At 37.8% G+C, this 13,135-nt stretch overlaps 1 protein-coding gene across 2 annotated transcripts; it reads left to right on the top strand.

Moving 5' to 3' along the window:
* Nucleotides 1–2,605: 2,605 nt before the first annotated feature.
* Nucleotides 2,606–11,654, top strand: arhgap19 (Rho GTPase activating protein 19). Of its 2 annotated transcripts, none has more exons than XM_086294784.1 (12): nt 2,606–2,728; nt 3,510–3,784; nt 3,898–3,978; nt 4,943–5,152; nt 5,322–5,548; nt 6,081–6,167; nt 6,284–6,349; nt 6,707–6,913; nt 7,001–7,108; nt 7,373–7,486; nt 7,700–7,789; nt 9,377–11,654. In XM_086294784.1, exons 1-12 carry the CDS (start codon nt 2,685–2,687, stop codon nt 9,431–9,433), a joined length of 1,566 nt encoding a protein of 521 aa, XP_086150910.1. In that variant the 5' UTR covers nt 2,606–2,684; the 3' UTR covers nt 9,434–11,654. The 2 variants fall into 2 exon arrangements, with proteins under 2 accessions (XP_086150910.1, XP_086150909.1); XM_086294783.1 differs by having other exon boundaries at nt 9,374–11,654.
* Nucleotides 11,655–13,135: the final 1,481 nt, after the last annotated feature.

Here is a 13,135-nt window from a genome sequence, read left to right as displayed (position 1 = left end):
TTAAACTGCAATTTTATTTGAGATTTAATAGGTTTTATGATTCCCTTTGCAGCTGTAAATCCTGTATATCTCCAAAAACTGGGTCTGGTATAATCCTAATCTGATGTTCAATAAAGTTACCAATATCTAGAAGACATGCTCTTTGGTCAGTCCTCTCAAGAATCTTGTTTGTGTTTATTCTCCATTTTTCTCTCAGTTTGAATGGAAACTTCTGAATCTGAATTTTCATGTCAGCTAGCATGCTTAATTCTTCCAAGTGCTACAATTCCTCCATAGCATTGCAACATTCCTGAAGGAAGAGTCCATATGCTTTTAATGTTTAAGCATCCTCTCCTTTAATATTGGGCCAACCAGTGACCTAGTTTTAAATGCTCCAGTCCAAATGCTGTCAGTTGTTACCAAAAGTATTTTTTGCCACTGGCCTCATGGCATGTGTATTTGTCAGTTTCACTTTCAGGAGAAGAATATTTAAATTATATTTAAATTAAAGTAATTCCAAATAGGAATTAAAAAATCTGTGGCACACAGTTACCTTGAAAATTGTATATGTTTTATGACAACGTGATCCACAGACAATTTTGAATTTAGTGTGGAATTTGTCACCAGAAAGACATGCCATCCAACCACCACAATAGTGTTACTCTTTCAACAGTTTGCCTAATGCGCATTGTGACAGTGATTACTGCACTCTGCAAATGTCTCACATGGTCTTTACCTATGTAAATTTTAATAAAAGTGTGTTGAATTGAATGAATCTATTCTTTTAATTTTCATTTGTTCCGATCTTGCACTCCTGGCTGGTGTAATTTGAGAGAGTTACTTTAATAGGTAGGGATAAAAAAAACAAAACTTAACAATGAATGGATTTGACTACAGATCCACTTTGTCACACTGTGGACATTAAACACACACTCATCAGAAGTGATGTCTCGAAGCACAGAAAAGCAGAGAAGTAATTGCATTGCAAAGTGCACAAATGCAACAAAACTAAACAGTCATGTTGCTGTGTCATAAAGACTTTTTATGAGAAGGAAATTAACTTCATAACTTAACAACTAGTTTGTTGTTCAGCAACAGCTCTGTCACAGCAGAGCAAACCTCTGACGCAGCTCTTCAACAACAGCTACAAAATATTTTCAAATCTTTATTTGCATGTTCTGTGTAAGAAATATATGAAATCCAAGGTCACTTTTTTACTGTAGAAAAAATATATAAAAAAAAGTATAATCATGATCAAACATTATACAGAACACCCTAGATATAGAAGGGACTACATTCGGTGCTTTGCATTGCATTTAAGGCTTGGATGCTGCTTGGCCATGGAAACCCATTCTGTGAAGCTCTCTACGGTTGTTATTGAGCTAATCTGAAAGCCACATGAAGTTTGGCGGTCTGTAGTGATTGACTCTGCAGAAAGTTGGTGATCCCTTTGGCCACTAACAGTTGAATGTTTAGTAGCGAGGAAATTTCATGACTGAACTTGTTGCACAGCTGGCACCATATCACGATGCCACGCTCAAATTCTCTGATCTCCTGAGAACAACCCATTCTTTCACAAATGTTTGTAGAAGCAGTCTGCGTGCCTAGGTGCTTTATTTGATACACCTGCAGCCATGGAAGTGGCGTTTCTTTTCTTTCTTTTCATCACTTCCTGTAATGTTGCTGTCGGGGTTGTTTAAATGCACTTATGGAGCGTCTTAGAGACTGATAATGGATATTGTTGAATTTATGAAGACTTGTACCTGCTGCTGAATTATATGGAGCTGTTACATGCTGTTGCCATTTATGGAGAATTATATGGAGCACTGATATAATACTGCTCTGAATAATCCAATGGTTTTGGATTATATATACTACTACTAATACTAAATGGTTTTCAAAGAATTTCTGTCACTTCCTCATTATGTTTAATATGCACGTGTGTATTATTATTATTATTATTAATATTTACAGCTCATGTCACCCTTTCATTAAACCAAAATACAATAAATTTAGGTTGTTCTCTTTCCAACTCTTGTCCACTTAATTTGAGGTTGATACTATTACCAGCTCTTTTCCTCGTAAAAAACATTATTTTAGTCTTATCAGTTGAAAATTTAAACCCCCATTTATATGATCACTTTTCAACTTTTGTAACTGCTCCACATAACTTCTTCACAACAAACTAAATTTCTCTTCTTCTCCACGGTGCCCAATCATCTGGAAAAAATGAGAACCCAATCTGTAGGCTGGAGCCTATACCAGCTGCAATAGAACAAGAGGCTGGGTACACCAGGTTGCCAGTCTGTCGTGGCAGAGATCCATTCTCACACCTATGGGCAATTTTAAATCATATATATATACTACTACTAATACTATCACTACTACTACTATTAATAATAAGGTCATACTTGACAACGCAAAAGTAACTGTAATTTTTAAAAAAAAGAATTGACGCCTGGCTGATATTTTGTGTAAAATTTGCGGATATATAATAGCTGAATGAGCTGAATATTTAGTTCATTCAGCTCTGTTTGTTTACTGATATCGTTTTCCTCTCTATTAACCCCTACATTCAAACTGACCAATCATAGTAAGAGACATGCAAATCATGGCCCTCGTGTCACGCCCCGAGTTCGACAACCACCAATGGTTGACGACGTAGGCGGTGCCCAGAAGACAACAGCCGAGCATTCAAACTGAACATGGCTACAAGTAAAGCTGCAGATGAAAACACAGAAAAAAGAAGGTAAAAACGAAATAGATTTTTTATATTTTGTTGGTATTAACATAGACGAGGAGTTTCTTACGCTTATTGCTGAACTATGGAGTTTTTAAACTGCTGAAAACGCGTTATGTTAATGAGAGTGATAAACTGCCACTCACAAGCTTGGTCATTTTAGTGTAGTGGCACAGCAGCGTGTCATCAGCTTGTCGTCGTCGTAATGCAGTTTAAAACACCCACACATTATATTAGTTACAGTTTTGGAGCAATTTAAATGTATAGCTACGTCTAAAAATATTATCGGATACTAGTGGGAACATAAAGCACTGGCAATGTTAGCTGAGTTGCTTGAATGTACATAATGTGTTTGGGCTGATCTACTTCACATCAGCTAAAATGGATCTAGGTTAACATCTATAATATACACGCTATCACTGTCTGTGTATGCATTCAGCTTCTTCAGAGGGTAAAACGAGCTAAATAACAAAGTAATCTTGTTTGCCGTAGCTTACTGTCTTAAAGTTCTTATCAAACTTTGCTTGAGATGTTGAATTTTGAAGATCAGATCTATAAGACAGTTTGTGTACACCTTATTGCTGTTTATGTTAACATTTCTTTGGGTGAAACTGTGAATCCCACATAGTTAAGGCCACCTTGGATGGTGACTCACTGTTATGGGTGTATCAGCAAATAGTTGAATGAGACACCAATTCCAGAGCCCTTTGGATAAAAGTGCTAAATCTAAATGTAAAGTGTCCTCCTCACACTTGTATACATGTGTTAACCTTATGCATCTCCTCCTCAGCAATACAGTGTACAGTATGGTGATCAACCATGAGGAATCTCCTGGGGCTTCTCGTGCTGGCCGACCACCAGTCATCTTCAACCCAGACTTTTTTGTTGAGAAACTCCGCCATGAGAACCCAGATGTTTTCCTGGAGCTGGTGCTCAGTAACATTACTAGACTAATTGATCTTCCTGGGTCAGAGTTTGCACAGCTTCTGGGAGAGGACAGCCCCAAGACCCCAACAGGCGGAAATGGAGGATTTTTCCGTTCTTTCAACTTTCTTAAACGCAAAGGTCAGACACTCAGCTAGGTTACGACTGTGGTGAAAACTGAAAGCGCATGCAGAATATGCAAATTTGTTGAGAGGTCTTTAATTTTTAGTATCTCCTTTTTCATGCTTTCACAGATAAGAGCCTTGTGTTTGGAACCTGTCTGACAGAAAGCTGCATGGCCCAGATGTACAAGCTTATTGATTACCTGAGTAAAAGTGAGTGATTTAAATGATATTCGCAGATTCCTTAATCAGTTGTTAATACATCCGTGTCCTCTTCGCTCATGTAGAAAGCAACTACACTGGCTGCAACATTGGCCGTGTTTCATTTGTGAAGAGGCTTTCTCAGTTTGTGCACTCTTTTAGACAAACTCTCCTGAGGTCACAATCATGCAGTACATTTTTGGATTCAGAGCAGAATAACAAGATAATCAGTTTTGAAAGTTTAGCACTGCAAATTTTATTTGATATGTACTATATGTTAACTCTTACTACACGTTTGCCACAACTTCTTCATACTGTTCAGATACATTGACAAAACACACTGAGTGCAAGCGCAAAGAAAAAACTGACTTATTTTTAAAGCTTGAAATATCCTGCTAAATGTGGTGATTATTAAAAGACTTTAACAGTCAGCATATTTTCAAATTGAATACATGTATGCACCATATGCATTAACTGTTCCAATCAGCCATATTAAATAGGGTTGCACAATTATGTGCAAAACGATTACCATGATCATTTTGCATAGAGTAGAAGTATTTCCATTTTCGGAAAAATAATTACAGAACAGGATAACGTCTGTTTTGTCTGAGTACATTGACCATTTTATTGAAGCCTTTGTGTCTCTGTGTGAGTAGTGGACACATCTTTGGCCACGTGGAATGCAATTGCATTGGGGATTTCAGTTCATTGTTGCAAGCTAGTTGTTCTTGGTTAACATCACTTGCCCTAAATCCAAAATATTTCTGTACAATTCGGAAAATGATCTGTTTTGAGGGACAATCATTTTTCCTTCTGCAGTGCCAAACATTTGAATTCAGTTTTTTTGTAGCGGATCTGACTTTTATTTACTTGTTTTATTTACTTGTGTTACTTGTTTTGATGCCATCCAGGAATGGTGAATCCGTAAACTGATCCAGAATGATGACATTCGATTATTCTGGTCTTGCACACTTAGATCTGCACGTTGAGGGACTGTTTCGGGTGCCTGGAAACAGTGTTCGACAGCAGGCCCTGAAGGAGCTCCTCAACAGTGGGGCTGATTTCAACCTGGAGTCTGGGGACTTTCATCCCAATGATGCGGCCACGCTGCTGAAGACTTTCCTGGGAGAGCTGCCGGAGCCCCTGCTGACACACAGACACTTTCATGCTCACCTCAAAATAGCTGGTAGGAATATAAACAAACACACGTTTGGTTATACCTTTATTTTCTCACTTTAGAACAGAGGTACAATTCTCATTTAATAATTCTGTCATGTTTTTGGTGAAACATTTGTGTTTTTTAATACATAGCCACTCTAATCTATTTTGTCTGTTTTAAATAACTTTTTTTCTAGACATGACTCTGTTTGATGAACAAGGCAACAAGACCACGATACCCAACAAGGAGCGTCAGATTGAAGCCCTGCAGCTTCTTTTCCTGCTCCTACCTCAGGCCAACCGCTCACTGCTCAAACTGCTGCTGGACCTGCTTTACCACACCGCCAAGCAGCAGGACAAGAACAAGATGTCCTCCTTCAACCTGGCCCTCATGTTTGCTCCACACGTCCTCTGGCCTAGACATGTAAGAGTCATAATTTACTCCATATTAAAGATTCTCAGAAAAAGAAATAAAAACTTTGCAAATTATAGATCAAGAGTGTCTTGCTCATTTTGGAAGCTAAATAGTTTTTACATCAGTCATTCATGCAGTGGAGGATGGCGAGTATCCTGATGGATCCCACTGAAAACACTACGTTCACATGAATAGAATCAAATGTTTGGGATATGCTGATGGATTTTAAGGGAATGCACATGTTTTGTAACACAGACTAAAAAACCCACATTTTGTCTTTATTGGAGGGGCTTATATGTTGTTAGAACTTGGGCAATTTAAAAAAGCAGCATCAATGAAAATAATAATACATTGAGGCTGATTCAAACCTGGAAAAATGTAACATGTAATCAGATCTTATATTACAGAGATTTGAAAAGCTTGTTAAATACATTTTGTTATTGAGTCTACATTTTCATGACAATATCCTATGAAGGTTAAAAGACCTGCATTTTTACACTGGTAAGATTTATATTTTCTTCATTCTGTTCTCCTGCTCTAGATGACAGCTGGTGACCTTAAAGACAATCTGAAGAAACTAAACAGCAGCATGGCTTTTCTCATCAAACACTCACAGAAACTCTTCAGGGTGATTATAGACAAACGTGTGACTTAACAGCTGAACATTTTGAAAATGAATCAGGGTTTTAAAAATGTCATGTTACTGGTTTAGTGAGGCACATCTTTCTGCTGTATGTTGTTCAGGCCCCAGTCTACCTGCGGGAATACGCTAGAATGCATTTCATTGGGACCAAGGCTCTGCAGACCAAGGTTAGTGAACCAAGTTCACATTATGTTGCATTTCTCCTGCTTTTGAATTTTGGAACAATAAATTAATTGAAAAGACAATAAAAACTAAAAGACAACTTTTAAGTTGTTTTCTTCACTTCCTCTTACTTTTTACAGTCAGTGAAAAGTATGACGATGGTTATGCTAAGGTTTGGTTTTAGCAGGGCAGGTTTGATGTCAAATTGAGGCCCCAAATTGTACCTGATACATCCAAGTGTGATTATGTGTGAAACCTTAAAAAGCATTTAGAATAAATGGCTGCATTAATGTGCAGTAATGGCTCTAATACAAACGGTGTGCCCTCACGTGTACAGTCTGACTTGTCCTGTGCTCTGTCAGGATGATCTGGAGCTTCTGGCGAGCAGCAGCTCCCCTGCTCAGCGGACAGTACTACCTCTGAAGAGGGCAGCTGCTCTGGGCCCCGGCTCTCAGGAGCAGTGTCAGTCACCAGCTAACCAATATACAGAGGAGGCTTTGAAGGAGCTCTTCAGACACGTCCACCACAACATGCCAGACTCTGCCAAGAAGAAGAAACTTGTTAGACAGGTTCGCTTAAGGGTCTTCATACTATACTAAAATCTGACAGCTCAGTTTCTTTTGAAATAAAATGTAATGTGATGTTTTTGTGTGCAGTTAGTCAAACAGACAAACTCTGGGACACGTACCAATGAGGGCAGCCAGGTCCCTCCAGCTCCCAGCAAGAAACACCCGCGTTCCCGCTCCTTTGGTGGCTTCATCAAGGTAATAAATAATTCTGGGAAGTCTTGAGAAATGAAGTTTAATAATTAAACTTGATTTTTATGAAAATTTATATGCATTAACAAAAAGAAGGAAGACAGTTCAGAAAACCTGTGATCACCAAATATTATATAAATATTAAAAAAGGCATTACTGGAAAAATCAAAGAGCTTACAGGTTGATTTTTAGTGCTAATAATGAAGTTGTACATATCCATATGTAACTTTTGCTGTCTCTTACTGTTGCCCCGTGCTCCTCTGGTAACAGCGCAAAGCTCGAGGTGAGCAGCTGACTGCAGAGAGACGAGTCAGACACATCTCTCCTGATGCTCTCACCAGAACTGTAAGAAAATCTGATAAAGAGAACGACATCTTACAAGCAGTAAGTCTGTTTTTGTTTTTCTAACACTGACATTTTTGTATTAACCACAAAACGGGGGATCCCAAAATTTCACTTTTCCTTGGAAATATGATAACATCATGTGCTAAATGGTATTTAAAGCCAGGACTCTGTCATGTCAAACAGTGATACTTTTGTTTCCTGTGTGTGTGTGTGTGTGTGTGTGTGTGTGTGTGTGTGTGTGTGTGTGTGTAGGTGAACAGTCCTTTGTTGGGAAAAGCAGGACTGGTAGTAAAAAACCCAGATTTTGCTTTTCACAAAGACAAAGCTCTGAAGGTTTCCAAGGTATTTCATCATCCACTCGTCTTTGCTTAATATATATTTAAAAGTCAATGTTCAAATTTTAATTAATTATTTTTCTTCCAGGCACTAATGAAAAACTGTTTATTGCAAATAATTCAATTTTGTGTGTTAGGACTGTCATTTTCCATATTTACTTTTTTTTTGTTTTTGTAGGAAGTTGCACAGGCTTAACTTTAAATGTGTTTTCATTTCCTATCTTTAATACTATGTATGAAGATTTATTACGTGCATTAGAGCAGCGGTCTCCAACCTTTTTTGCGCCACGGACCGGTTTATGCCCGACAATATTTTCACGGACCGGCCTTTTAGGTGTCGCGGATAAATACAACAAAATAAAACTAGTACCGGTACCGAAAAAAAGATTTATTCATAACACACGTGAAAAGACCCAGGAAAACCGAGTTAACGATAAAAACGATAACAAAATAACGCTGAAAACCGATTAAAAACCCTGAAAACCATACATTTCACACCTGAGCCTCTCTCGCGGCCCGGTACCAAACGACTCACGGCCGGTCCGAGGCCCGGGGGTTGGGGACCGCTGCATTAGAGTCTGTCACGTCTAAATGGGAATTTCATCTGCTTGTCTAGTTCATCTACTCTTCTCCAACCTAAAAGACTGGGCTTTTTAATGCGGATCCATCAGTGTAAACAAAGCATATTGGGCTTCATTACTAAATTGGGCTGTGGAATTAATCATGTTTTAATTTCATTTATGAATTTGGCTTTTAGTGACTATAAAAATGAGACTATAAAGAGGACGTGTCTCTTCTTCCTTCGGTTGCTCCCTTTAGGGGTTGCTGCAGCAGATCATCTTCCTCCATCTCACCCTATCCCAGCCGTCTGCATGTTCTCCGTCACTACATACTTGACTCTTCTCTGTGGTTTTCCTCATTCCTGACAGCTCTATCTTTAACATCTATTGCGCTATACATGCACTATTCGTCCTTTGCACATGTCTAAACCATTTCAAGCTCGCCTCTCTTTGTCCAAACCACTCAGCTGGAAATGTCCCTCTCATACACTCACTACTAATCCATTCTGATCTCTCCCAATAAAAATCTGCTACTTCCTGTTCAGCCTCCTGTGTTTTTTGTTAGTGCTACTGTCTCCAAACCAGGTCTTGTAAACTCTTGCTGCTCTCCTTCTGTCATCCTTGACGTATGTGTTCATTCACTCCACCCTACCTGCTCTCTGATCTTCACCTCTGTCCACTGTCCATTGCTGTGGATGGGTGACACCAGTTAGACACGTCATCTACCTGCACTATCTCTGCTTCTTGCAGAGATAATACAAGAAGCAGATAATGAATAATCATAATCGAATCCATTTTAAACACTGATGGTTATAATTTTGTAGGTAATTGCGTTATTAGAAAATACTTATTAATTCATAAAGGCACGCATTTTGTTTTTGTAACGTTTCATTCTGCTTTTGCGGTTTTCATGATTCCTCTGTATTATTGGTGGTTGTATAGGTGAAATAGTATTATGATTGAATGCCAGCATTAACATCTTTTATCCTTCCACCTTCTTTCCACCTCTTTTTCTTCCATCCATCTCTCAGAAGGACTCGCCCTCAGATTCCAGGCTGTGTTGCTCTCCTTCTCAGGAGATCTCCGTGTAAAGCCCCACACCGCCTCATCTCAGACAGGACTTTGGCAGTATTAACTTTATTGTTGCTTTTTTTTTTTTTTGGTTGGTTTGTTTTCAGAGCATTTTTGATGCATAGCAGTGAAAAAATTAGTCAGTACGGCCAAACCAATGTCAGAAAGTTTCTTTGTCTACTGCACTGTTTACAAACGATTACAAACATGCATGATAGGGTTTTTTTTTTTTCTTTCTTAGCTTCCATCAGTGAAAACTGTTGGTCCTTCAGTTTATTTGTTTGAATTGATTTCAACTAATTCAGGTGAAACAAAAGAGCTCAGATTAGCTGTTTATTTTGGTTATCAAGTGCAATATGAGCAGACTTGATAACCAGTTGCAATGTGTTACAATTTGAACAGGGAAAAAAAAGTCTGCTCCTTCCAGTTTGATCTGCTGAATAATCAAATTTGCACATAAGTTTTAAACCATTCGAACAGTGTCGCTTGCCACTAACCTCTGGGGTTATCACCCAGCTCTCCCTGAATGTGAATGGTATCAATCAATAACAGGATCCTGGCTTTGGTTTGGCTCTGCTGTTGGAGCTGCTTGTGGCAGTCATCACTTAACATTCTAGCTACTGTATCAAAATACATGACCACTAGATAGCTGTGTTTACAGTCTGTTGTATAGAATATGTATACATGTTGTACAGTATGTTGTTTTTATATGTTTTTAGGCTTTGTTTTTGTAAACTTCATTAACATGTTTGGTACGTCGTATTTTAACTCTTGGGTTACAGTAACTGGGTCATTGATTTTTTTTTTTCCTGTGCTGTGCTGCTGATCCAGAATCAGTGAGCAGGTCACCTTATTTTTCCCCCCAAATATGGAACCAGTGACTGGGATACTTCTCACTGGTCAAATATGAAATGCTGCATTCTCTGAATGCTTTATGGGAGCTAAAATATATATTTTTTATTCTTCATATATATTGTGGCAGGTTCTTATTCTTAAAGGTGCTATACTAATTCTATTAACTTGAAAGTCCAGATGCTGCTTGCTTCATCTTGTGTTTTCCTACACTTGTCAGTGTGGTGGTCTCCTGCTGCAGACAGACCCCAAATCCACAGTTTGCAGGGAGGGAAACATGGGAACTGCTGAGCAGTCACTAAACTTTCAAAATAAAATATTTGCACAGCGCCTTTTAATAAAGGTGGTCAAAGATTTGTTGGTCTAAGGAAAGTTGAAAGGATGGAGGTTTTGGCTTTGTTTGTTTGTTTTTATTATTTTTTTTTAAGGTTATTCTGATTAAGATGAGTAGTAATCTTTTACAGTCAGGTTCTTATTGTAATGGGTTTAGTGTCTTTGGCCTACTCTTGGGAAAGTACTTACTCCACTATGACTCTTATTACAGTAAGAAAGCAGCTACAGTTCATTTCTTTACCATTTTAATATCACAAAATGCTAAAACATAAGACTGCTTGCAGTCACGTGCCAGCACATAAGTGTGATTTACAGATGATTTATTTATTTTAGCACCAACGAGTCTGTAAACATGTTCGTCTTCAGAATATTTTTAAAAATCTGTTTGTGATGTCATAACACACATGACTTAACTATAACTCACACAAAAGTTAAAAGTAAAATTTAAGCAATCTTATCTTTCTATAAACTTTTAAAAAGGGTTGGTCAGTGTTCAAAGATCGGACATACACAGGCAATAAGTAATGTTATTTGCTTTGCCTTTTATTTGAGTGCATAAGTTGTTATGTTCCTTTTATTGTTTATTCTCTGATCTGTCGAGACAAAAGGAGATCAGCTTAACTGCTCAGTTCATTGTATTGTGAGTACGAGCCCAACAGTTCCAGATTTTCAGATTACATCACTAGATTTTTTTCATTACAAGTGCTGGTTTAAAATTTAAAAAATGGTGTTGGAAAGCTGTTTCTGCTGTATCTTGTTTTGAAAGTACCGTGGATGTTGTTACAATGGGTTTGATGAAAGTGTATGAACTGTTGAACATCACTGATGGACACTGAAACCTTGCCTTCTCTTTGCTTTATAGAATTAACAGTCTTTAGAGACTAAATTGGGATTTCCATTTCACTTTTCTACAGTTTAAGGGGGGAACTCCATTGAATTTTTTAATATTTGCTTGTTTGTTTTGATTTCAGATATGCCTCTGTGTTGGAAGAGCGTCTTCATGATGTGAAACTGTTTTATATGTGAAACACAGCACAATAGATGTTTTAAGTCTCAGTGTTGCGTGTCTGTTAGATAATACATGTCACATTTACATCAGTCAGACAGCGCACACAGTCATATAAGATACACACACACTTAAGCCAAGCCTACTCATATTAGTAACTATGCATACACAAAGTCAGACTCAGGGAGCATCTCGCCACACATTTTTTCTCTCTCTCCTTCTCTTTATTTATGAACAAGTGACGTATTCTCTCCACCTGTCTAAGCGACGCACACAGCATACATCCCTAGTTATACACAAACATCTATGGGTACACTGAGGTTCATTACATGGAATATAAATGGAGCTGGCTCCAGAGAAAAGAGGTTAAAAATATTTAACCAACTCAAAAAACTACAGGCGGATATTGTCCTATTACAAGAGACCCACAGACCTCTTAGAGGTTCGAATGAACTTAAAACACCTGAGTTTCCCAATGTGTTCTCAGCTTGTTATAATTCTAGACAAAGGGGAGCAGCAATTTTAATACATAAAAATATTAATTTCACAGTACTCGATACAATTATAGATCCAGAGGGTAGATTCTTAATCATTAAACTATCTATACGTGATAAAAAGCTATGTATTGCAAGTGTATATGGTCCAAATGTTGATGATCCCTCATTCTTTCACGGTTTTTTCAGTGCACTCTCTGAACACTTAGATGGCACACTTGTTCTTGGAGGCGACCTCAACCTTGGACTAAATGAAGACATGGATAGGCTCAATACAGCGGGAACTCAGCGTAATTGGCAGTCCACAAATATAATCAAACAGTATATGAGCGACTTTGGTCTTTGCGATGCATGGCGCTCCCTTCACCCCACCAGTAAGGAATATACTTTTTTCTCACATGTCCATCACTCCTACTCTCGTCTGGATTATTTTTTGGTCAGCAGCTCACTGCTGAACGACATTTCAGACACTGAGATTCACCCTATAGCTGTCAGCGATCATGGTCCTGTATCTTTAACACTAATGCACAAGAATAATACTACGCCAAGAAAAAACTGGAGATTTAATATATCACTACTTAAAGATGAAGACTTTATTAAATATTTTAAAAAAGAGTGGACTTCATATTTGGACTATAATGACACTCCCGAAACATCAGCTTCTGTTCTATGGGAAGCAGGGAAAGCTGTGATGAGAGGTAAAATAATTTCTTTCTTATCACATAAAAAGAAAAAAGAAAACAAAAATATTCAGGAATTAGAAAAAAACATCAAATCACTAGAAGAAGCCTACGCGTCCCACCAAGATCAGGAAACATTGAACAAAATACGCAAAACAAAACTAGAATTAAATGAGATAATTGATAAAAAAAAACAAAATTCTTAGTACAAAGACTACGCCTACAAAATTATGAACATGGTAATAAATCCGGTCAATTTCTAGCAGACCAGCTAAAAATAAATAAAGAAAAAACAACTATATGTGCTGTTCAAGATTCATCTGGGAACACATTATATGAACCGATACAAATAAACAA

The sequence above is a fragment of the Aulonocara sp. 'chitande type north' Nkhata Bay genome, linkage group LG6 (genome assembly GCF_057382095.1).
Source record: "Aulonocara sp. 'chitande type north' Nkhata Bay isolate Kocher_YH1m ecotype deep benthic linkage group LG6, A_spYH_male_GT1.1, whole genome shotgun sequence".
Classification (NCBI taxonomy): Eukaryota; Metazoa; Chordata; class Actinopteri; order Cichliformes; family Cichlidae; genus Aulonocara; species Aulonocara sp. 'chitande type north' Nkhata Bay.
This window is presented reverse-complemented; position numbering and strand designations above follow the sequence as displayed.